General features: G+C 31.3%; 4 protein-coding genes across 5 annotated transcripts; 3 read left to right on the forward strand and 1 right to left on the reverse strand.

The window, feature by feature from the left end:
• Window positions 1-1765: 1765 nt before the first annotated feature.
• LOC25495665 (cystinosin homolog) lies at window positions 1766-6711 on the forward strand. The gene is made up of 8 exons (XM_013595894.1): window positions 1766-1884; window positions 3088-3220; window positions 4315-4404; window positions 4495-4619; window positions 5474-5516; window positions 5802-5919; window positions 6017-6066; window positions 6577-6711. Exons 1-8 carry the CDS (start codon window positions 1766-1768, stop codon window positions 6709-6711), a joined length of 813 nt encoding a protein of 270 aa, XP_013451348.1.
• Window positions 6712-11139: 4428 nt separating this feature from the next.
• LOC25495667 (cystinosin homolog) lies at window positions 11140-14288 on the forward strand. Its single transcript, XM_013595896.3, has 8 exons — window positions 11140-11358; window positions 11460-11592; window positions 12071-12160; window positions 12585-12709; window positions 13296-13338; window positions 13615-13732; window positions 13843-13892; window positions 13996-14288. Exons 1-8 carry the CDS (start codon window positions 11240-11242, stop codon window positions 14146-14148), a joined length of 831 nt encoding a protein of 276 aa, XP_013451350.1. The 5' UTR covers window positions 11140-11239; the 3' UTR covers window positions 14149-14288.
• A 1392-nt stretch (window positions 14289-15680) lies between these two features.
• LOC112422697 (protein FAR1-RELATED SEQUENCE 5) lies at window positions 15681-20175 on the forward strand. Its single transcript, XM_024786182.2, has 2 exons — window positions 15681-15808; window positions 17457-20175. The coding sequence occupies exon 2, from the start codon at window positions 17558-17560 to the stop codon at window positions 19856-19858; it is 2301 nt and encodes a 766-aa protein (XP_024641950.1). The 5' UTR covers window positions 15681-15808; window positions 17457-17557; the 3' UTR covers window positions 19859-20175.
• Window positions 20176-20347: 172 nt separating this feature from the next.
• LOC25495668 (protein WVD2-like 7) lies at window positions 20348-26010 on the reverse strand. Of its 2 annotated transcripts, none has more exons than XM_024786200.2 (9): window positions 25829-26010; window positions 23894-24538; window positions 22926-23294; window positions 22410-22465; window positions 22237-22311; window positions 21692-21767; window positions 21530-21595; window positions 21308-21421; window positions 20348-21085 (listed from the first exon to the last, which is right to left on the reverse strand). In XM_024786200.2, the coding sequence occupies exons 1-9, from the start codon at window positions 25895-25897 to the stop codon at window positions 20834-20836; spliced, it is 1722 nt and encodes a 573-aa protein (XP_024641968.1). In that variant the 5' UTR covers window positions 25898-26010; the 3' UTR covers window positions 20348-20833. The 2 variants fall into 2 exon arrangements, with proteins under 2 accessions (XP_024641968.1, XP_013451351.1); XM_013595897.3 differs by having other exon boundaries at window positions 22926-23291; window positions 25829-26009.
• Window positions 26011-26970: the final 960 nt, after the last annotated feature.

Here is a 26970-nt window from a genome sequence, read left to right on the forward strand (position 1 = left end):
GGCCTAACGATTTCAATATTTTTTTTTTGTTGAGCAATAACCTTTTTTTTCGGTTATCATGATATTGATACAAAGTTTCCACTACCGCTTAACAATAACTAATCTTTGTTAAAGAACTTGTGGGACACACAAGACGAATTCTCTCCTTTGTTTTTCCATATGCATGAAACAATAATCGAACTTCTGACCACATGTTTAAGTGTTCTAATTAAGTCCTGCCACTTAGTCTGGTAGCCTAATGAAAGTGAAGTGTCTGTAGTTCAAACTTCAACCTTTACATATATTATGCATTGTCTCTTACTGATTGAGCTAGTCCATTGTTGGTAACTTACCTTTTTCTATTCACTACTAGAAGAAAAAAAAAATTAGCAACGAAAATTAACGAAGGAAAAAATAATAATTCACTCTTCACAAGATTCAGTGACATAAAATTTTTCTTTGCTAATTTTAAGTTTTTTAGTAGTAATTTTTGTCATTACACGTATGTCGAAGATAGCCCAATTGAAAACATGTTTATATCGTGGCCGAATGAAAAGTACACTGTTTTTTTTTTTTTTTTGGCTCAAGATATCAAACATGTTTATATTGTGTATTGCAGAAAGTTTCGGCCTCCCAATATAGTCTCTTTGCCAGTATCTTTGGAGCTCATGGAAGCGTCAAGCATATGTTGGAGGATTGGATGTTAGCACAAGATCTTCGCAGCAACGATAACACACATGGCACCACTGTCGGATTAATGCCAACCATTCCCAACGGTATTCAATGGCGGCGTCCAGCTTCAGGCAGATTTAAATGTAATATTGACACATCCTTCTCTCACTCTTCTAATAAGTTAGGCATATGAATGTGCATTCGAGATTTCGAGGGTAATTTTGTACTCGCAAAATCTATGTGTTCAGTGGATGTGGGGGAAGCTCTAGGCCTCAACCATGCACTTCAATGAGTAGTTGACTTGCGGTTGGATGGTATGAATTTCTCTCTTGACTCGAAGGCTGTTGTTGATGCTTTTAATGGTGCAAGTAATGATGATACTAATTTTGGCAGCATTATTATTCATTGTAGACAGCTATTTATTAATTATTTCCATAACTCGAAGGTAGAGTTTAGTCGTAGGCAAACAAATAGGATTGTCCATCAATTAGTTAAAGCGGCCATGTTGAAAGCTAGCTCTCTATTTGATGATGCACCGCCTTGTCTTGATGGCTTGTTCAATAATGAAATGAATTAATCTTTTTCCCCTAAAAAACAAAAATTAACTAAGGAAAAATAATAATTCACTCTTAACAAAATTTAGTGACAAACGGTTTTTCTTTGCTACTTTTAACTAACTTTTCTTTGCTAAATTAAAGTTTCTTAGTAGTTATTTTGGTAATTACACGTATGTCGAAGGTAACCCAATTGAAAACATTTATATGTCGTGGCAGAATGAAAAGTTACACTGTTGGAAATGTATATCAAACATGTTTTTTTGTGAATATAAGCGAATCTCACAAGGCTATTATTAGAACACATTCCTAAATTAATTCTAACAGTAATTTTGTTGGCCAAAGATTTAAGAAATACTAGGCTATTATTAGAACACATGATACTCATGACTAGGGCAATATATGAGTGTACACACACTTTAAATAATTAAATAAATGAAAAATGTGTCACAATTAACCCTAACTTTCCTCATTTTGTGTGATTTTCAACCATAATTTGTTTCACTCATCATAACATATATAACACATCAATAGCTTTGGGTTTTGGTTAAAAAACTTCCATGGCTTCTTGGAATTCAATTAAACTTCGTGTGACATATGAAGTTTTGGGTTGGTCTGCATTTGTTTCTTGGTCTATTAGTTTCTACCCACAAATCATTTTGAATTTTCAAAGGAAAAGGTATGTACCATAAATAAATCATTTCCTTATACTATTGTAGCCAAATGTTAATTTGGATTCTTAGATTATGAGAGCATTACAAACATATTATATCTAACAATAAGATCTCGAACAATGTTCTTGAGTGATTGAATCTTTTTTTGAGAATTGATTCTTCTCTAATTTCACTAATGGAGGAAGATGAGGTGGATGTGGAGTACATGTGTAAGAACATTTTTTTTATACGACAATGAGATTTATTAGGATCTTTTTATTCATAAAACCAACCATGTTAAATCTTTTCATTCATAAAACCAACAATGTTTGTTTTAAGGGAAAAATCAAACAATGTTAAATTCTATATGAAGTGTTTTGTAAGTGCAACTTATATGGTAAAATGTTGTGGACGAGTGATGTAATAGGATGTATATTCCAACTCACAATATCCATTTTCTTATGAGTAAATTTTGTTGTTAGACTCTTTTAAATTAACCAATTCAAAGTAGAAAGTGTTTAACTGAATTTAAAGACATCAATACATTTATTGTAATATTTTAAAGGGTGCTGTTAACCAGTGCCATAAGAAATAATAAATAGGTAATAAATAAATGGATCTCAATTGATTTACCTAAATTAAAGTGCGATATAAATCAACTAATTAAAATAAGATATAGTTGTATTTATTGTTTGTTTTTGTAGCACTAACATCATCAATTTTGTAGCAGATAAAAACGATAAGTTAAAAAAAAAAACATAAAGACAAGATGTAAAAAAAAGAACAATTTTTTTTTTTAATAATACCTAATAAATTGAACGTAGCGTAAAAAAAAAGATTGAATATTTTATTTTTTGAAAGAAAGAAAAAAAGAAAAAAGAAAGAAGATTGAATATGGTATTGATGATGGCAGAGAGATATTGAATATAACATTTATTAATTTTAATTAGTTGAAATATTTTACACTTTAATTAAGGTAAACCAAGTGAGATCAATTTATTTATTGTTCCTTATCCAGTGCCTAGCATTTCCCTATTTTAAATTAACATGAATGTATTTTATTTTCTATAAAGAAAAAAATGAATTTATTTTCTTTACATTATCTATTTAGTGGTTTAATTATAAGAACTATGGGAGGAGCTATAATATTAATGTATGTACTTGTTTATCAAGTTCTTCAAATTTGTTTCATTATTATTATTAATTGATTTGGGTTTTGTTTTGATTAGTGTTGTAGGGTTGAACTTTGATTATGCAGTGCTAAACATGGTGAAGCAATGTTACTATTTGGTCTACAATACCACTCTTTACTTCAGCCCTGTCGTTCAGAGGCAATACGGGAATAAATATGGACACAAACAAGTAATTTATTATACTATACTATATAAGAAGCATGTTTTTGGTTGTGTATTATATCATAATCATCATGATATTATGGGGTGTGACACACAATGAGCCTTTCTCATGTTGGTCTCTCACATCCCACATACTTTTTCATTGTTACTATAATGCGGCATTTTATTAGAAGTTCGTGTTCAGTTGTGTATTTTATCATATTCGTCATGATATTATGGGGTGTAACTCACAATGAGCCTTTCTCATGTTGGTCTCTCACATCCCACATACTATTTCATTATTACTATAATGCGGCATTTCATCCGAAGCTCGTGTTAAGTTGTGTATTTCATCAGATTCGTCATGATATTACGGGGTGTAACTCACGATGAGCCTTTCTCATGTTGGTCTCTCACATTCCACGAACTATTTCATTGTTAATATAATGCGGCATTTCATACGAAGCTCGTTTTTTCCCATGTTGATCTCTTATATCCCACATACTTTTTCATTGTTACTATAATACAATATTTTATTATAAGCACGTTTTCAGTAGTGTATTTTATCAGAATCATCATGATTTTATTGGATATGACTCACAGTGAGCCTTTTCTCATGTTGGTCTCTCACATCCCACGTACTTTTTCATTGTTACTTTTTTTTTCTTTAAGGTCAAGTTCATTGTTACTATTACTAACCTCAATTATCACTATGGAATATATGTTAATATTGTTAGATTTAATTCAAGTTAGTTTAGATGATTAGTGTTTTTAATCAAGGTTTGTTTGGTTAAAACATAAGATAATTAAGTTAGTTATTAGTTTGTTACATTTTAGCTTGTTTTTAGCAACGTTAGTTAGGGCTTGTGAGATAGCTTGTCACGCAAACCAAGTAGCCAAGCATGTATATAACTATCATTGTATGTGTAATTCACAACTAATGAATTCACAATTTTACATACTTTAAACCTTCTCATTCTCACTTCTTCTTATTCTTTTTAAATTCCTAAAATCAAAATCCCTAGATTCATGAGAACCCTAGCTTGCATTGCAAGCAATTGATTGTTGCGCTAACAAATATTATGTGAGTGAACTAAACTTTTTTTTATTTTGATTTTTCAGATGAATCCTGTGGCATTGAATGATGTTGCATTCTCATCCCATGCTGTTCTACTTTCTGCAATTACCTTATACCAGATTGCAATTTATGAAGTACATATATATATTTTTCAATACACTCACTATTATTCTTGTTTATAATTGATGATTGTTTGTACTAAAATCTGCAAATTTGACATGTAGCGTGGAAATCAAAAAGTGTCTAAGGCTGCTTTAGGACTCGCAATTTTCGTGTTGATAATTTCAGCAATTTGTGTCTTCATAGCTTTGCGTAATCGCCACTGGCTTTGGCTGATAAGCATCTTCAAGTATGTGTATTCTATGCTCATCTAGTTCTTTGATCAATGACAATAGTTATTTTAGTTTGTGGATTCTTAATTTGTTGTTTTTTGTATTCAGATTTTAGGCAAATTTCTCTCTTAATGGTCTTTGACCTTAAATTTCATGGATACATTAATTCAAGAGAAAAAGTCCTCAAGATTTTCCAAAATTGCAATGATCACCAATTTCATGAATAACATGTACATTTTATAATAATTTAGCTTCTCTAAACTCTAAGGTGATCTTGAACCATCCGATCTAGCGTAAGTGATTAATGTGCAAAGTGTGAGAGTGTTCTAAAGATCGGATTATGAAGTTTGATTCCTGCTATTAACAAGGGTCATGTCAATCGGTACTCCATGGACACCGACTAAGGATACCAATTGGAAGTTTAACTTTGTATGGATTGATTACACAATTTTCAATGCAATAACAACTATATACATTCCTTAGTAAAAAAAAACTATTATATAATATCCTTTTTTAGTATCCTGACTAGTGCCCCAAGAGCGTAAGTTAGCATTTCCCTATTAATAAAGTGGGTTTTTTTTTTTTTTTTTTTTTTGTGGTCAGGATTTGAATCCTAAATCTTGCATATATTACGCATTGTCCCTATCTTAATAAAGTGTAATCTTTCTTTTTATGATACTAATGCAAGTACTGTATAATTTATATATTTTTTTTCTATAAGGAATATACTTTTTATCTTTAATGGAATGTTGCTCTAGTTGTTTAATTATTATCTTTGTTAAATTTTATTTGAGCCTATTATCATCACTAGAGTTGTTACTTTACTATTGTTGCTCTTGTTTTAATCATGTTGAAATTGATCATGTTACAGTGTGGTCCAAGTTGCTTTGACAGTTATAAAATACATTCCTCAGGTGAGGGATTTCTCCTAATTTACCTTATTTTCGATCAATTTATTTCATTTGTTCATATTAAAAGGCTTTAAATAAATTTATAAAAACATTAACTTATTATTACATAATATAAATTAATATTGATTTCAACATTTTTCAGTGGTTGGTCAAAAATGTATATTTTATTGGCCTAACTAGGACATTTTTAAATATTTAAACTTTTTTTTTACCAACTATTTAAACTTGTATTATTGAAATTATTTAACTATTCATATTCAATTAATATATTTGTGTTTATAATTATAGGCAGTGTTTAACTTCATGAGAAAAAGTACCGAGGGATGGAGTATTGGTTTGGTTTTACTGGATTTTTTTGGAGGGGTAGCAAACTTTTTGCAAATGATTACACAATCAATTGATCAAGGTGTGTTATCTTCTTAATTCAATTACCAAGTTTATTTTATTTTATTTTTTACTTTAAACTTTGAACTATCATTTATTACATCTTTATTCATCAATAGGTTCTTGGAAGAATATATATGGGAATATAGGGAAAGTTCTTGTTGCAGTGGTATGAAATATTGATCTCTTATCTTCATATAATTTTTTTCTTTCCTATCCTTTTACATTATTTATTTATTTATTTATTTATTTTATATGTCACATCCCCTTCCATTTCAACCTAAATACTTCTCTTCTCGTGAACTTAGTTCAGTTGGTATAAACAATGCATAATGTATGTAAGTTTCGGGATTCAAACCCCAGTCACTACCAAAAAATCTGAACTAATCACAGAATTTTATGGACTAAGGGAGCTAAGTAATATTATAGTAGGGCGTAAAATTATTTAATATTTTTATTTTTTATTTAAATTTTAATTGCAAAACTATAATATTATTTTTAATTCTTCATTTTTTTAGATATTTGTATAGAACAAACAATATTTTTTTTTAGCAAGAACGATAATAATTTTTTACACAATGTACTTGGGTCATATATCGAGTTTTTTTAAAAAAAAAATTAATATAATTTGTTTATGTTGATATATCATTGTTTTTGATCAAATATTTATTCATTGTAGATATCTATCATGTTTGACCTACTTTTCATGTTCCAACATTATTGCTTATATCGTCACAAATCAGAGACACTTGTTGAACCTGCCAAGTCTCAAGATCAACAGTTATCAGAGAATGCTGCTTCAAATGCAGTTTAATCCACAAATTATCTCTAGTTTAGATTTTAAACTAGAATGTTTAATCATAGAGCATAGGTGCTAGAAATTTTGAAAGGGATTTAATCTCTTTCCAAGAAATGTTCTCTATGATTTATTAGGTTCACTAGAATATTCACCACTTGTAAATATAATTATTTTTTCTAGCTAGCTACATTTGTATTGTTTCAAATCAAAATTTAAATTGAATGGTTAGGAGGATATGGTTTTTTGTTTCTATTTTTTGTTAGACATCTCTTTAAATTATTTTGAGACATCTTTAAAACATCCTTTTATGCTATGATGAAATATGATTAACGTCTTTGTGAAACTTCTATATGCAATGATTTTTTATGCTATTTGCATTGATAATGTCGTCGCAAATTCATCAAAATTGAGTCATTATCGATGGTTTTTTGTTGTTATCAACGAGGTTTTTGGCCATCAGCGACGGTGATTTTTATGGTACTGAAAGTTATGAGTTTTTGCTTTGCAAGAACATTTAGGATACTATGCTGAAATTTAAGTGATTGGTAATTCTGCATCAATTATGAATAAAAAAAATGTTTGATGTAAAAGACAGATAATATATATTTTTATATATTTTAAGATTTTGTGTAGAGATAGATTGTTTCAATCTTTTAATTGGTCCTGAAATATTAGTTTATTGTTGCTCCCCATCTTTATCTGGACTTGCAAGCATACTATGCCAAGAGATTTGAAACTACAAAGTTTAACATGGTTTTAGGTTCATAAAAATTTTGAAATGGCTTTGATCTATGTTCGAAGAAAGTTCTCTATCATTTGCGAGCTTCGCTAGAATATTAAACCTTTGTAAATATAACTTTTTTTCTACCTACATTAGTTTTGTTGCATAATGGTATTGGCGTAAAAGGCCAATCTATATTATCCTTACGATGATTCAATAAGAAAGTCCATTTTAAATGGCCAAACAATGGAGAGATAATCAATGAACAATAAAAATCAAATCAAACCAAAATTATTGGATCTTTATTGGTTTAGGTCAAATTATGAGTCAATGGTGAGACATTGTCGAGAGTAATGACCACCTATAATAATGACCACATGCCTTCATTACATCCCAAAATTATTCAAGCTAGTTAGTTATATATGATTTTATGAGGTCGATAATTTTTTTTATACGACAATGAGGTTTATTTGCATCCTTTCATTCATAAAACCAACAATGTTTTTTTAAGAGAAAAATCCAACAATGCTAAATTCAATATCAAGTGTTTTGTAAGTGCAACATATATGGTAAAATGTTACATACAAGAGAAGTAATAGGATGTATGTTCGATCTCACAATACCTATTTTCTCATGAGTAAATGTTGCTGTTAGACTCTTTTAAAGATATCAATACATTTATTGTTATATTTTAAATTAACGTGAAGTTATTTTCTTTACCTTATCTATTTAGTGGTTTAATTATAAGAACTATGGGAGGATCCAGGGACGGATCCAAGAATTACAGAAAGTGGGGTCAAGATCGTTTATCATAAATATTTAAACAAAAATATATAAAATCATAACCATTAAAATGATGAAATCATTACCATTAAGCAAAATAGTGAAAATTACAAAAGGTATATGACTATATCAAAAAACTAAAGACACGAAGAATTACAATTTCCCTCATCTTGACGTCATATTTTGAAAGCATTGCAAGATTTTTTCATTTTCAACACTATCAAATATATCACTCTCATATGTTACCAAACAACCATTCAAAAACTCATCTCCCTTACGAAGAAAAGTCCCAAATGGTCGTTGCGGGAAATTATGTTCCTTTGGTTGACAAGGCCCTTTTGCTAAATAAGCTCTTCGAATTTCATCTCTATCATTTGGATGATAACATGACAATTGTTTCCTTTCTCTAGGATCAGCCGGAAGATTTTCCAAATCAACCTCTAGAAATCCGTTTTTGAATGATGGCCCTGGTTGTTCATGTGTTGGTGTTGGTGTAGTTTCCACTTCATTAACTTCTTGAGACTCTGATGTTCTTTTGTAGTAACTTTCCATTTATAGCATATTCAAATAATATAACTAATTAATTACTTGATTCCAATACAAGCACAAGTGAGACATAATAAAAATTGGGGCAAAAATACTAAACCTAATAATACAGTATAAGTCAAAAATTGGGGAAAAAAATAAATCTCAATAATATAGTAGAACTAGAAGACAAAAATAAGAATAAAGGTAACAACTTACATGGGATTAATGTTTATTAACATAGCAACAACAACATAACATAATGTTTTTGCAACAATAGTGCTGTGGAACTGGAAGTGAATAGCTACTTATACTAGTGGTGTGGTGATGGTGTGGAATTGGAAGTGAATCGCTACAAAATAACAACAATAGTGGTGCGGTGTGGAACTGGAAGTGAATCGCTCCAGCTAAGTAACGGAAGGATTTTGCAATTTTGCAAATTGTAATTGCACGCAGCACTTAACTTTTCATTCTTTTTTTGTTTGGTAAAATTATAAAATACTACTGCTAGGCCAATCTGCACAATTACTTTTCATCTTCTAGTGAGTTTGTGACCACTAATTTTCTTTTAATATTTTTTTCAATATATAAAGTAAATGTAGTACTACTATTTTTAACAAATATAATATAATAGTTTATATTGTTTGTCTCAAGTGTATAAATTGAGTTATGTGTAAGCAACCTAAAAAATTAAAGTGGGGTTTTCTTAAAGAAGAATATTATAGTGGGGTCAAACATATAAAAATATGGTATTATTGGTTAAAAAAATTGACAAAGAGTGGGGTCAGCTGACCCCAAAACCCTCTACTTGCATCCGTGCCTGGGAGGAGCTATAATATTAATGTATGTACTTGTTTATCAAGTTCTTCAAAAAAAAAATTTGAAGAAACTAAAATGAAATATATTACTGCAGCCTGTAAATTTCAGCACAAGTAGTGCAAAAACCCCAGCTGAAAGAGTATCAAATTACAACCTCATAACAAAGGGTAACAAAGTAATAAGATCAAATGACAAAGGGTAACAAAGTAATCTGATCAAGTAGCCCGAAAACCTGATTTTTGATCAAGAACAGATAACAATGATCCAAAACAAAAGGATGATAGTTAGGAAGATTAATATTGTCCATAAAATGACAATTCGTGTTACAAACATGTTTAGAATTTGTATTGATACAGTTCGAATTATATAATCTGAACTGTTTTTTCCTTGAAAAGGGGTGTTCAGATTATATATTTTGAAAAAATCCGAATTGGTGAAGAACTCATTTTTTCACCTATAACAAAGGAAAAACTGAATTCGGATTATGAAATCCTAATTGCTCAAGGGTATTTTCGAAAAAAAGTTAGGATGCACTAGTAAGGGATAGGGTAGAAAAAGTAATAGTCTCATCCTAAAGAATAACCTTCAACAAAGTTTGCCTCACATAAGCCCAATTCTGAAGCCCACTAAATGAAGCATTAGTAGCATTCAAACTCCAGTTCAATTTCAACATCACGGTGTATCAAGATTAATTACAGAAATTAAAAAAAGAATATTTGATCTTAACTCTCTAGCTTCCATAAAAAATTTATTCAAAAAATAAAAAATGGATTTAATACTCTTTTGCTTGGTTTAGAGGTACACAAAATCTTATCAAAAATGATTTTAATTAAATTTCAACTGAATTCTGAATAATATGTTTATCTAGTATTTTTTTTTACTAAGATTGATCTAAAGAAAAGGATTGTCTATAAGTAATAGTTAAGTTGGACGCCTTCATTTGGATTCGAATCCAAAATTTTATAGTGTGTATGAGTTTCAGTGGTCTTTACCACTTCGTCTATGGACAAAAATTTAAAGAAGAGAAATTTTTTAATAAAAATTTGACTTCAAACCTCTGAATTTACCCGCGATATGAATTCTATTCATAGTTTTCATACCAATATTTTACAAAAAGAAAAACATTAAATAAGGAAAAGTATTATTGTTTTTTGAATAAATCAAGGAAAAGTTTTTTTTTTGAAGGAAAAGTATTTGGATATTAGCAACAAATAAATGAAAGAATGAATCAGGTTAGTTTCTTGGACCAAGTTCATGGAAACTAAAGTCCAACAAAATGAACTAGTAAAGAAAAAAATCAACCAATAAAGTTTGAAAAAAAAAACACGTCAGCAGAGTATGTACGTGGAAGTTTAACAAGCTATATTCAAAGTTAATATTTTGGTCTATGTTTAAATTTCGGTTTTTTTTTTTTTTTTTTGACAAGGTTAAATTTCGGTTATTATTTAGACTTACATATCAGTATAGATTGAGTGTCAGTGTAACATTATTTTACATAAATTATGCAATAAAGAAAGATATGACGATAATATTATCATCAAATAAAGTGAAGGAGAAGAGAACTCAATTTATGTGTCAACAAGTTTATAGACTCATTTATTATTGAGTTCAACAAGAAGGTTGTGAATAAAGTTATTTATTATTCACTATGTTAATTTAATCACACTTATTTCTTCCAAAACATAGACAAAGAAAATGGTTCCATGGAATTCATTTCCCTTACAAATAATCTATCAAATATTTGGTTGGTTAGCTTTTCTTTCATGGTCTCTTGCTGGCTACCCTCAACTCATCTCAAATTTTCGTAGAAAAAGGTTAGTTAAATTTTTTTTTTTACATAATTTTTTTCATCTTTTCTTCTTCATGTTTTTACTAATTTTTATTTTTTCATTATTTTTCTTATGACTTTTTTCAGTGTGGTGGGGTTAAGCTTAGATTATACAATCTTGAACTTTACTAAACATTGGTCGTATCTCATATACAACGCTTCCCTCTTCTTTAGTCCAGTTATTCAGAAACAGTACTTTGAGAAATATGGTTATGGACAGGTATGTATATTCTTTTTTATATTCTGATTTTCAATTTTATGCAACAATGGAAAAAAGTATGATCATATTTGTGATGAAACTTGTGTATGTATTCAAGATTTTCAATAGTGGTCGCGATAACGGTTGCAGCCGCAATATATGATATTGTGGAAAACCGTGATCAAATACGGTTTACTAGCCTCAATCGCGGCTGCGTTGTGACTTCAGCAATCACAAAATTCATTAAGTTTCGGTATAAGATGCATACCTTTATTTGCAACACACTCTTTAAGACTCTTCTTAGCATACTATTTGGACGGTTGAAATTCAAATGGGTCCCATTAAAATATGACTAAAATGTGAGTGTTTAGAAGAGTGTATTGCTGATACTCGTCGATAATAAAGGAATCAAAAAGATAGTTAATTTTTCTTATCAATAAAGGATGGTTATTGTTTTTGGTGAAATGAAGGATGCTCAACTATCTTTTGTTAATTGTAGATGATACCTGTGGCTGCTAATGATGTTGCTTTCTCCACTCATGCAGTTATAATCAATCTGATTGTAATATCTCAATTTGCAATCTATGGAGTAAGTACATATAATCAACTTGTTGAGTTCTTGATAATTCAAAGATGGTATTTGTTTTCATGTTTGAGTACACTTTGCTTCAGACCAAACGTCTGTTTTGAGGCGCGTTCAAACATGAAAGCAAAAACACTGAGAATCTGTTTGATTTCATACTTTTTAGATTGTTTATTCTACAAATTGATTTAAAAAAAAACCTCGATGATTTCAAAATTGTCATTGCGTAATTTTTTAAACTTTTCTTGTTTAACCGATTTTAAATCCTAACATAAAATCTGCTTTTTTTTAACTAATATATCGTGAATACAACGTGCTAATTTTGTAATTAAAAGTGAAACTGAGAATAAAAATAGAAAATGTTTTCTCAAACCAAACAAGTCCTAATAATAGTAAATAAGTTGCTGATTTTTCTAAATTGCTTATGCAGCAAGGAACTCAGAAGTTATCCAAATATGTGATTGCAATAGTTGCTGTTGTATGGTTAAGTGCTGCTGTTTGTTTTTTCATAGCATTACCAACCCAATCTTGGCTTTGGCTAATCTCCATTTTCAAGCAAGTTTCTTTCTCATTTAAAAGTTTGAACATTCAATTCATATACTTCAATTTTTCATCTCATATGTATGTAGTTAAGATTTTGTCTTTGTTTATGAATCATATTGCGTGATAATATCAACTTATTTTGTATCCTGTTGGAATGAAAAATGTTAAAAATTTGTAATAATGTCGATTAAAAAGCTAGACCTAGAGATAGAAAATATGATTGATCCAATTACGAAGAATTTTAGTTATACGAACGTAGGGAAACTGAAGACTTGAAGGACAACCTAATGTTTTTTTTTTTATTGAATCTCGATGCATGCCTACAAAAAACTATGAACAATCTTTGATATATAAAACCTTAAAACTACCGTTGATTCATAAGAGTAAGAAACGAAAAAGTTGGAGTTATTCGGAAAAAAGTCGTAAATGTGAGTCTCTTTTGTGATCTTTCAATGTTGACATGATCCTTAATTTTTCCTTTTATTTCATCAATTTGTAACAATTCTCTTATTTTGATATAATTGTTATTATTGTAGCTTTGTTTTGTATGATTATTAGATTTTCATCTAATAATTTGTTGAAATTAATTATATTGCAGCTCAATTCAAGTCTGTATGACCCTCATCAAATATTGTCCCCAGGTTCTAATGTCTTACCTTATATGTTCATCTTCAAATTTTAATAAGCTACTATTAGTTTTCAGGCTAGTCCATGCTTAAAATTCATGTTGTGATTCTTAACTCACCAACCGAGCTACCTATCTCAGACAATAGAATCACTAGTTTTACATCGGTGTCTAATTTACACGGTCGATGAATCTCATTAATTTCATTTTTTAAAGGTTTGAAATGTATTAACTTAATTAATCCCCTAATAATTTGTTGCTAAGTTATGGCTATTTTTGTTATGAAATATAGGCATTCATGAATTTCTTGAGAAAGAGCACAGATGGATTTAGCATTGGCAATGTTCTCCTTGATTTTTCAGGAGGGATATTTAATTATTCACAAATGGTTGTACAATCCATAGATCAAGGTTTGTGATTTTTACTGGCAAGTAAAATTAAATTAGACCATGCAATCAAATTATTTGACTAATAGTGTTGGTAGTTATGACTTATGAATTTCAACTTTTTTTATATTTAGATTCATTGGTGAATTTCTATGGAAACATAGGTAAAGTAATGATATCTTTGGTATGTAATCTTTTCTTTTACTCCACATCTTAGATGAAAAAAACATATTATTATTATTAAATTCCAAATGGTAATTAATTTTAATTTTTAATCACAATTGCAGGTAACTATATTCTATGATTCAATTTTAATGTTTCAACATTATATACTATATTCTCACAAGAAAGTGTCAATTACTTCTGAAAATTCTGAAGAAATCCAGAAACCACTAATGTACTCAAGTTCATCAGATCAACAAATCCATGATTCAGTGTGAATTTTATCATCCTCTACCAGAAGTTGGAGGTTCTTAAAGCATGTAGTGTACAAAACCAAAATGAATCAATATACCTTGTGTAATTAATGCTTGTCTGAATATTTTTAACAAATAAAATCATCTTGTATATATCATTTTAATAGTTTTTATTCTAGTTTAAGTTGTTTTATTCAAGATGTTAAACAATCATTTTAGTTATCTAAAATAAATATTTGACTGTCCTAGTAAGCTTACTCAGTTAGCAAGGACAATGCTCATATATACAAGGTCCAGAGTTCAAACCCCGAATCAAACTCATATTCCTTTTTAAGGAGAGTCTTGTTATCGATAAATTGTTATGCCAACCCCTTCATGTTAGAATTGGATCATATTCATAGACAAGAACAAGTACAAGTACAACACATCAACATTTGTTAAGTCGTGGAAATAAGTTAAATTGTCAAAATGAGTCTACGAACTTGCATATATCGTATGTTATTTCAAATTTATTGATTAGTTAAGATATACAAGAGATTTTTTTTTATTTATTTTTTTTATAAAAAGAACCTAAGTTAACTAAAAAAACAGACTTCAGATCATTCAAAATGTTTCTTAAATTTAACAAATAATTTATTTAAATAATTTTAATTTTTTGATATTATTATAATATTAAAATTTGAACAATGATTTAAAATTATCATATGTTATTAACTTTTTCATTTAATCAAATTAGAAATAAGTTTATAAACTTGGTACATTTATATATTTTAACTCCCAATAAACACTTAGGGAGTATTTGTTGAGTTTAACAATGTATTTATAATTTTAATATAAGTAAATACTCTCTCCGTCCTCGATTAAATGAATCATTTGCTCATTTCACATGTAATAAGAAAAATGTATAAGTGAAAGAGATAGAAAAATAGTTTAAAATGTTTTTGTTAAGTATTGATGCATTCACCATTATTATAAATGTAAAGTAGAAGATATTGAATTGAGAATGATAAAAGTAGTATTAATTAGAGTTGTAAATATATAAAAAAAAATTAATACTGTATTGAAAAATAAAATGAATTAATTATTTTAAGACAATATTTTTTTTTACAAAAGACTCACTTGTCATCAGAAAAGTTAGTATTACACTGACATATGAATTTGAGTCTAGTAGTAGAAGAAATTAGACTCACCCACTTAGTATTTGATATATTTCGAATATGAAGATATGAATATGATTAATGAATTTACCTTTCATTACAAAAATTATGAGATTTTTTTTAGAAACATCTTCTTTTCAACAAGTAAATTACAATTTTTACACTTAAAAACCATGACATATGTATCAAACTTTTTTTTTCTTTGGTAGATTATATATGGAAGATTAATCTTGATCATGCAGCAACATTGAAACTTTTAAAGAGAATTTACCGTCCATTTAGATTCCACAAAATTCAAAGATTAATCTTCACAGTTACGTGTAAGGATGATACTCAATTGATGTTAAAAGACTTGATCTGACCCAACTCTATCCCGAGTTGAAATCATCTAAACTTTTTTTAAATTTTTTTTTATGACATCATTCACCTAAAATCTCTGTCTCTCTCTTCCAATTCCAAATATCACAAACCAAACAGTTCCAAATATCAGAAATTCTACGGTTCTTCCAATTCTTCTAACTTCTCAGGTTCCATTCTCACTCTCTTCCCTTTTCATTTTTCTCAATTCACTTCATCTGATCATCATCAACACTTAATTATCATTCATTTAGTCACACTTAATTTGTTTTTCCTTTTCAGCTATACTATTCTGTAATCTTCTTGTTAATTTTTCATCATAATATTGAAATTATGTGTAAATTTTCTGCTTAATTAAATGGCATTAGAAAACCCTAACCCTATAATCTAGTTCACATTTTTAAGAGACCTAAGTGGTTTTTTGTGTATATCTCCGTATGCAAGTGTAGAGACTAATCCATCGAGCTCGTTAGGACCCTAACGAGCTATGAAGCATGAACACGGACACCAGACACGACACGACACTGACACGCTGATACATCAAATAATTTGTGAAAATCACAAAATTGAGTGTAATTATATGTGTCAGTGTCGGACACGACACGTACCCGATACCAGGACACGCCTGCCCTGAGAAGTGTCCGTGTTTCATAGGTAATGAGTGACAAATCTCTCTCTCAATAGATTTGACAGTGCATTCTCAAGGCTGAAATTGAACCCAAAATATCTGATAAAGTTGGAAGAGATCATTTACAATCTCATTCAAGTGTTGTTTGGTGACCTACCTATTGTTTATGAGAACTTCACTTTTTCAATCTTTAGGATTTTTGTCAAAAATGTTTTTTCTTTAGTATTGGCAAATTTTAGTAATTGCCCAAGTGGTTAATGAGCCCCGGTTAAGTACACATTGTTTGAGAGAATCGGAGTTCGAAAGAAGCGAGTAGGAAAAAAATGAAATGCAGTGGACCTTAATCAATCACCAAAAGATTATAAAGTAATAAAGAAGTAGCCGATATTGTGGTGATTGATTAAGGTCCGCTGCATTTCTTTTTTGAAACTATTAGCTGCATTCAATGTTTAGATTGTGACCACATTGTGATTCTTAATATGGTGCAAAATCGCTGTGGCCACAATGCAGTTGCTGGGATATAAAAAACCCCGATACTTCGGCTTCCACAATCTTTGTCGCGTTGAGATCGGAAAATCATAGAAGATTTTGTGGCCACAATTGTGGTTGCAGAGATAGACAAAACTTTGATGCTGCAGCCACAATTGTTGTCGACATTTTTAAAGCCTTGGCTGCATTTGTTCAGTCACAACAACCGTAACTGCAATTTTTGAAATGAACTTGTTGAATTTTGGCAGCAGTCACAGCACTACTACTATATAATGTGTAATGGTCCAGTTTCTATTAGCTTCTATTTATGGGACTTTCTCAATTGAAATAAGTTTATAGTTCTTCTTAAATCTCAATTAAAATACACGTATATATGTTTATGGAGAGTTGAAGAATAAGTTTTAGAGCGGTGTTTATGGACATGCCTGTTCAATTGCTGTGCAAATAACACGTCAAAAGTTACAAGTCATAACTATAACACAAACTGTTTTTCCTGTTTTCTATTATTATCCATTTTGATACAATTTACATTATTTCTCTCATTCGTATTCTGCAATAGAGATATAGTGTGTGCTTCTTTTTTATAAAATTAGCCATCATTGTATTTTGATCAAATCCTTTAAGCATTGTATTTATCGCCAAATGTCTTCTGTCACCATTGTATTTTGCCCTCTAACTTGTTTTCCTTTTCGTGTATTTAGATCACAAGTCCACGGAGTATACCGAACCTGATATAACAAGGCAGTCCTAGGAAAATTATGCAAAAAATGAATGTCTAATATCACTTCGGATAGTGATTGATATGGGGCAGGAGAATCAGAGCCCCAAGGATTCCTGTGCTGCAGACAGTAAAGTGATCGTTGGCAATGAGACTGATTGTACAAGTGCAAATGCTCATCCTGTTAGCCTTACTCAGATGGAAACCAATGATGAATGTCAGACCTCAAATACTTCCAATGAAGATCAATTGCATATTGACGTTGGCAGAGGACCGCTGTGTCAAAACCCTGATGCTACCTCTATATCAGTGACTGTTACTGATGTAAAAAATGAGGAGGAAATATATGTTGCACCAAATATTGGCATGGAGTTCGAATCGGAAGACCATGCTTACAAGTGTTATAACAAGTATGCTATTCTGAAAGGTTTCAGCATAAGAAAGGATTTCATCAACAAAAGTAGGATAGATGGTTCAGTGATGTCCAGAAGATTCACCTGCCATAGACAAGGTTTTCGTCCTAACAAAGGCTATACAAATCCAAAGAAATTTCAACAGGAAACAAGAACCGGTTGCTTGGCACATTTGACTATTTGTCGTCAGCCAAATGGCAAGTTTCGTGTCACTAGTTTTGAAACTGAGCACAATCACGAGTTTATAACACCGTGTAATGCTCATATGCTGCCATCACAGAAAAAAATGAATTTCGCTCAAGCTCTTGAAGTGAACATAACCGAGTCCACGTTGGATGGAGTACCAAAACTGGGAATGGGATTTGATTCCGAGGAGCATGCATATGAATTTTATAATACGTATGCTGCACAAGTAGGTTTCAGTGTGAGAAAAGATTATGTAAATAGGAGTAAAGTTGATGGTGCTGTAGCATCAAGAAGATTTACTTGCTTCAGGGAAGGTTTTCGGCAGAAAGAGAAACGAGATACAGATGTAAAGAGACCTCGGAAGGATACTAGAATTGGATGTTTAGCACAGCTGATTATTTCTCGTCAGCCTGATGGCAGGTATCATGTATCTAATTTTGAAGAAAAACACAATCATGAGCTTGTGGCTGCGAGTAGAGTTCATATGTTACGATCGCAGAAGAGATTAGCTGCAACTCAAGCTGAAGACAACATTGTTGATGAAGGTTTTCATGATCTGGATTACGACCTTGTGAATTATGAATATCAACTACCTTTCAAACGCACAAGAGAAATACAAGAGGAAGAAGTCGAAAAGATTAGGCACTACTTTCAAAGCAAGAAATCAAAGGATCCTTCTTTCTTTTATGCTTTTCAGCATGACGCCGAGAATCAAATAGCTAACATATTTTGGGCTGACGCAAAGATGAAAGCAGACTACAGTGATTTCGATGATGTTGTTTGTTTTGATACGAGTTATAAATTTTATAAAGACTCCCGGCCGTTCGCTCCATTTCTTGGTATAAATAATCACAGGCAAGTGCTTATTTTTGGAGCTGCACTTCTATACAATGAATCTGTGGAATCTTTTAAATGGCTGTTTCATGTTTTCATGGAGGCTATGTCTGGAACGAAGCCAAAGACAATCCTAAGAGATCAAGATGCAATAGTAGCTGAAGCTGTTAACTCCATACTACCTCAAACAAATCAACGAGTTTGTGTATGGCATGTCTACCAAGATGCCCTCAAGCAACTGAGTCATATGTTAGTTGAATCCGATTCTTTTGTAAATGATTTGAGCAGCTGCTTTTTTAATCATGAGGAAGAAGAGGATTTTGTTAATGCCTGGACTACTCTCATGGACATGTATAATCTGTGGGAAAATGAATGGTTGCGTCAAATATACGAAACCAGAGACCAATGGGCCATAGCATACGAAAGACATATTTTTTGTGCCGACATAGCAAGCTTACTTGTGCAAGAAAATCTTACTGGCAACTTGAAAAAGCACCTAAAGAACGACTCAGGTGTTCTTCCATTTCTCAAGCATCTCGGGAAGATGGTGACTGATTGGCACTACAAGGAATTAGAAGCTAATTATGACGCAAGCCGACATATGCCAGCACTAATGGGTGATATCATTACGCTAAAGCATGCAAGAGATCCATACACACCAAAGATATTTGAGTTATTCCAGAAAGAATATGAAGCATGTCTAAATCTAGTGCTGGAGCATTGCAGTGAGAGTGGATTGTTGTATAATTATAAAGTTAGCGTATATGAACAAGTCCGAGAGTATACAGTTACTTTCAATTCATCGAATGAGACAATCAGTTGCAGCTGTAAGAAATTTGAGTGTGTCGGAGTCTTGTGCTGCCATGCATTAAAAGTTCTTGATTATAGAAACATAAGGATAGTTCCATCCAAGTACATCTTAAAGAGATGGACTAAAGATGCTAGAGTTTGAGCTTTCAGTTTTTAGAGCCAAATTTAAACATGTCATTTAGAAAGGTTTTTAATTATGCAAGGCTCACATGGTTGTCATTTTTTGTGTTTCTTTTCAATCTCATTACTGATACAAGGGAGCATTTTGTTTGCTGAAAAACCTCAAGGTTGAGAGAAAAGGACAACCTATGTATAATTTCATTTGAAATTTGTATATTACTAGTCTGTCTTAGCATTCATATATTTTGTGTTTGCATTTTTTGATGCATAGATTGCTTTGTCATTTTATAGCCCCACAACATCTTTGTAATTGGAATTTATTGAAGCCTTTTCTTGTTATCTCTTTCCTGTTTTATTCTATGTGATACTACACTAATCTTAGAAAAGAAAGGTTTTTTGCTTCAATTTGAACTTTTTTCTATGCTAAAATTATCATGCACTTCACCCATCATAACACTCAAGACATGTCCAAATGACAGTAGAAATTATCTTTTGGACATTTTAAACTACATGATGGGAATGTTATTTGAATATATTGAGGTACAAAATAAAGATATTGGTACCCAAACAATGAAGAAAAAAGAGAGGACTAAACAATCATTTTGATCCCTTAAGTCTGAGACATTTTCACTTTAGTTCCTAAGTGTATCAAAATTATATAAATATCCCTAAGTGTGTCTTTGAGTAGTAATTTCACGGATCAAGTTGACTACTAGTAGACATATTTGATGACCAAACTATCTAACAAAAGACACATTTGAGGGCAAAATTCACTCAAGAAAGATACATTTCAATATATTTTTATAATTTTTGATACATTCAAGAACTACTGCGACACTGCCACGCCAAAATGAATGCTTAGTCAGAAAAAGAGGGTGAAAATAGACAAAGGGTCAGAAAGCTGCCAAAGTTGCTATAACTTGGTGCCTAGTTAATGTGGTAGAGCTTCATTTCTGTGAAGCTACATTTACAAGATTTTATCCTCTCAACATTGTTCTTATTTGTAATTTCTACCATTTTGGTTCCTATGCTGAATATTTGGTGATGTATTCTCGTGAGCCGTAATAATCTTCATTGAATTTGAAGTCAGAGGATGATGTGCCAAGATAGGACCATTCTTTGCAATGAAATTCTTGGTGCCATTGTTTTTCAGTGAAGGTCTGTTAAGAGGTAAAGAAGTTTTGCACTCTTTCATACTGAGAATTGGATGTCTTCCCTCATTAGATGATTCATAATGTGTCTGTATAACCTACAAAACAAACAGAAGATGAACATTTACCAAATTTTTACTATTATGGACACAACACTGACATGTCGACACCACCAATACTTTGAAAATAAAAACTATATAATCGAAAATAACTGAATGTGTCGGTGTCATGTAAGTGGCCGACACTGACACGTGTTCAAAGTACATAGACATGGACTTAATGAAAATCTCCCCATTTACCAATTTGAAAAACAAGATTACCTTTCTTGTTTCAATATTTGATGCTTTCCTTTCCTTGTAAAAATCAGGTAGTGGTCTAGCTTGGAAGCAAAAGCTTTGGCGCAGTTTTCTTCTAATCTCGCTACCTGTTTTCTCCTGCAAATAAGAGGATTATATATTATTATTGATTCTCACAATGAAATACTCTCCTATAAACTTGAGACTCGAAATATAATTAATATTGTTAATTTGTTTGTTACCAACCTTGAGTTTTGTATGCAGCTGCTGTACTTTTTGTTCTTCATTAGCATTGAACTTTTCTTCCAGTTTCTAAAATTGATGAAAAACACAAGTACTTTAATGATCATATAAAGTAAACCTCGTAATCATTTGAATAGAAGAGAAACATAAGGGTTTTTGTTGTACCTTCTTTCTTCTTGCAGCCCTTTCTTCTGTCCTCAAGCTGAAAGGTGATGATATAATTGGTGATCTCATTTTGTTTCTGCGTAAAAATAGTATTTCAGAAACAGTGGTACAAATAGACCATTATTGACAAAGGAAGATGGATTTATTGTGTGTTTGAGCGATCATCTATCAAATGTTTTCGATGAAATTTATCTTTGCGAAATTGTTTTGCGAGTGAGTTTGAAGTAAAGTGACTGTTTTTGGATTTAATCGACTTCAACACACGTTCACAGTGATATGTTTCAAACATCAGAAAACAACTTGTTGAGCTTTGAATTCGTGGTTTGAGTGCAACGAACACTGTTCCAAAAAAGATATTAATGATACTGCTGAAACACATATATTTGTCCACTTGGTGGCTATATTCCAACCTTAATCTAATAAGTTTCGATTCTTTCCAATGGTTTGAATAAAAAAGGAATTAGACAACGAACTATTCAATATTGGATTCTGTCGAACACTCTGAAAATTTGATTGCTTGTGTGATCAAAGTTAAAACGACTTACTCTCCAGAGAGCAAGCGCCATTTAGGACCGGCTGTATGGTTGCGCGAGGCTGATGAATCAGTAGGTGTCTTGTTCCTGTGATTTTACAGAATTTATAAATACGATATCAGGATAAGAACGGCCAGAGAAAACTTGACACTGAAAGCAAACATAACTTTGTAGAAATCAGGTACCTTTTCTTTTCTGTCAATGGAGTCAATGATGAGTGCTTTTGCATCTCCTTAGAAGCCTAGAATTAGTAAATTTGACTCATTTTAGCATTTTTTACAGCAATTGCAACTTGGAAGATCAGTCCAAAACTGAAGTTGGATTGACTATCAAATCAAGATTTAAATCATGAATCATAAGACCTATTTTTCGAATCGAATCTTACTATGAATCGTAAGATACATTATCAATAAAAATATGACATTTTAAGCTAATATATCATATACAAATCATTCAAGTCATAATCCAAATGACAAAAGAAAAATTGCTGCATATACAAAGTCGACCAAAAATGAATCATCATAGTGAACCAGGATTCATCAAAATGAATTGAGATTCATGTCCAAAATCCAAAATATTTTTAGACTTTAAATATTCATACTGTTGAGTTTAGTTTTGTATCGAATCGAGATACTACTCAGATGTATCATAAGATATTAATAGTAAGGAATTAAAAAGACAAAGTAAAGAGGCTGAAATACCATAGTTGGAGTTTTTAGAGGAGTCAAGCTATCCTTTGAAACCTTGGAAGAAGAAGCACCAACTCTTGTACTTTCAAATCTCCTCATCACTGATGCAGTCAATCTATTAAATTCTCTAATAGGTGTGAAATTAACTTTCTTTGGAGTTGGTCTCTTTATATCTGCATTGCTTAATGCAGAAGGCCTATTGTTGCTCATTGGAGTAGCAAAGTTATCTATTTTGGAAGAAATAGGAGCAGTAGATTTAACAGGTGTAGTAGTGGTGAACTTGGAGGTTCCATTATTAGATTTTATCAAGTTAAAGGAAGAAACTGGTGGTTTCTTCTTGCTGGTTGATGCCAAAACTTCTTGATCAATGCTAGAGACCTGCTGCAGTAAGTAGCAATATCTTAGTGATAAGGACATGACCTAAAAAAAAAGACTTAAACACAGTTTTGATCCATCTAATCATTCTTATTTACGATTTTTGTGCCCCTAAGAAAGTGACAAGTGAGATACTTATGTCATAAATTCAACTGCCAACCATGTAAGTAGATCTGGATTTGTTGTCGTTACAAATTACACGAATTCACACAGTCAACACAATCGGTGGACATATGGCCAATATTTCAAGTTCGGTATTTTAGAGTTTTTAAAAAAATATGTCTGCTTTCTGCATCGTCCAATCATGATCCAATGGTTACTATTGTGCTGACTGCATGGAATTTGTGAATGCAGCAAAACTAAATCCACATGAGTATGTCGCTTAAAAGATCATAAAAAATCAACCTCAATGCATACACTTGGAAAAATGGCACACATTTCGACAATCGTGGCACCAAAATAGTGAATTTGAAAATGAAGGTACTAAAATCGAAATAAAACAAAATAGGGACTTCACACTCAAATGTGCCTCTAGAAGTGACGTACCGCAAAAACAAACAGACCAATAATAAAAAAAATTCCTCAAAATAAATTAACATAATAACCTTCAATATTGGTGTCATGATTTGAAGCGTATCAACATTTTCATCCTCTTTTCGCAGTTCATCCCTTAATGAATTCCTTAAAACAACTGTTTTTTCCAATATTGGTGTCATGATTGGAGGTGTTGCACAGAACTTTTCACTTTGCTCTTGAAATGTGTCAGCATTTTCAAGTCTCTTTTGCAATTCAACCATCATTGAATTCCTTAGAACAACTCCTTGTTCCATTTGTGTCTCGCATTCTTCTAACTTGTTACTTTCAGATGCAATACATTTCTCCATATTTGAATCCAAAGCATGACTCAAAACCTTTCCATCATCTCGATCTTCTTTGACAACCACTTCATACTTTGAATCTTTCTGCGAATCATTGTTTTCATCATTATCCTCTTTTTCTGTGACATTGTTTTGTGAAGCAGCGTTGTTTTGCTGTTCAAGCAATGCAGCTGCTTTTTGAGCAGCAAGTTTCTTGTAATGAGCTTCAAAGAAAGCTTTCTTCTGTGCAACTGAACCTGGTTTTGAATATCGTTCGGCTTCTTCGACGTATCGGTTGTGAGAGAAACTTGACCATTTCTCCCATGCTAGTGACTCTGACATGAACCTTCCAAATGAGACTGATTGTCCAAGTGCATGATTTGTGTTGATGTTCTGAAATGAATAAGTTTCATAGTTTTTTCAATGTGAACATTCACAAAACATATGTATTTTTTCGATCAATTCAACCTATCCATATACTCCCAAAACAAAATCTTAATGTTTAATGTATCATGTTATGATGTAATATGATACAAGTGTATGTTTGGTTCCACTTTTCGATGAGGCAATTTTTTATAGCATGTTTGAATATTCTCAAGTAGAGTTGATTTTATATCTAAAATTGATTCTAAAAGCTAGAAGTTGAAGATTTTGCCTATAGAATTTTTTATGCACGTAGAAAGTAATTGATCTTACATTTCAGATATTAAAATATATTTACTATCAATATTAGTTACACATGAATAGGAGGCAAGCGGGCAACAAGCTGCACCGCTAGACCTTTTAGGATGGCAAAACCAATCCTCGTAAACACAACATTCATGGACCAATAGAATTGATTTTTAGTCTCATATTTACATGAAAATATCCAAACAAAAATCAATTTACATACAATACAAATCAGTATTAGCCATAATCAATCTTCCATCATTCAAAATAATTTTTTGTCATGGCAAAACCAATTTTATGTAAACTATTGTGACAATAGAAGATGCACCTATAGTGTAAAATAGTTTTACACCGACATTCAATGAGTGTCTTGTATTCTGGCCAATCATAAATATATTCTGAATCTAGTTGTATGATATATGACAGTGTAAAGCTATTTAAGTGGTAACTTATGACAGTGTAAAACTAGTTCAAAAAATGACAGTGTCCATTCAACTCTAAACTATTCTTAATCTTACATGTTTGATTAATGGGCCAAAGACAATACAATTATTACATATAATTACAAAATATACGCTATTTACAACATAATCTAATCAATCATCAAAGATTAACAAACATAAATAAGCAAATTATCAAGTCCAAGGAAAATTAAACTTCACTGTATCATGCTATATGATAGCAAACCAACTCATCATTCAATCATTTAATATTCATAAGTAAAAATAAACAAACTCTCAAGTTCATTAAAGATCAGTTAAAGGGGTCCCATATTTTGAAAATTATGGCAATTAATGTTATAACAACATAAATTAATGAACACCAAATTAGAAATATTTATATATTGTTTTGTTTCATAAACTACATGCATAACAAACCGAATAAAATTCCTCAAAAATAATATTCTGGAAAAATGTAGAAATAAATAGTGAATTATTTTAGTGTAAAAAAATGAATGCAAAAAAATAACTAAAAAGTGAAGATAGAAGTGATAGATGAATGAAAGAACATTACCTGATTGGAATCATTGGAAATTCCAGAAGCATAACAAAATGGTTGCATGAGACAAGCTGAGTCTCCCATGATGTTGTTGTTTTGTTTTTTCACTCCAACAACGTTGAAACCTCAAACTATGTCACAATTATTTGACCCTGTTTGTTTAGTTAGAGTTAGTTAGTTGCAATATTATTTTATTAATATATTTTATATGGCCGTTTGTTTGTATAGTATTCAAATTTGAAATTTGAAATGTAAAAGGCATGTGGGGGTATGATGTGGAAAATCAGACAAAAAGTGGAAGTGTGTGTTGTGGAAATCTTTTCTCGTTTTTCAAACTGTGGGGTCCAACAACAACAGCAACAAGGTGTTTGGATAATGAGGAGCCTCGAGCCCTCGACCCTTGTTTTATTTTACCGTTAAAATCTATAAGAAAAAACTATGTTTATCAAATTGGTAGAGAAAAATCGAAACCGAGACTTTGAGAGGAGCACGTTCCAGTTAATTCAAATGATTAATGAAATATGTGTTGGAACAAAATGTGTTTCACAATGAACCTTATTGAGTTTTGATGATAACAAGGTATTAAAAATTGTCAATTGGTTATTACTAATAATTGTTCAAGTGTACATGACCAAAGGCTAGTCAAGTAATTTCAACAGGTCCTGGAAGAACAATGGAAAGAAAAAGAATTCTAAGCATCTGAAGAAAATCGCTCCTGAAGTTCAGAGTGCTTCTGAAGTGATGACGTCATCAGAAGCAGAAGATCATCAGAAGCAAGGTTTTCATCAGAAGCAAAATACCTTCACCAGAAGCTGCATTTGATCCCTCAATCAAACTGAAGATTCAAAGTAGCTGTTTCTCAATTCAGTCTTATCCAAGAAGAACGAAGAATTGAAAGGGAGGTTCCAACGGATATATGGATAGCACTGAGCACTTGTCTCTCTTTACTAGAGTTGACAAAGTACAAGTGTACAACCACTACCTCCACTACTCTGTTTTTGTCTACGCTACAAGACAAGACAACAGCCTTGCCTGCAGAATGTGCGCCTTCAAGATGGGAATGAATTTGAAGCTAACTCTTCAAAGGACTACACCCAAATCAGGCAAAGGATCACTGGTGGATGATTAAAGGAATTCAAACGACTCTTTAGACGTGC

Source organism: Medicago truncatula, chromosome 6 (genome assembly GCF_003473485.1).
Source record: "Medicago truncatula cultivar Jemalong A17 chromosome 6, MtrunA17r5.0-ANR, whole genome shotgun sequence".
Taxonomy (NCBI): domain Eukaryota; kingdom Viridiplantae; phylum Streptophyta; class Magnoliopsida; order Fabales; family Fabaceae; genus Medicago; species Medicago truncatula.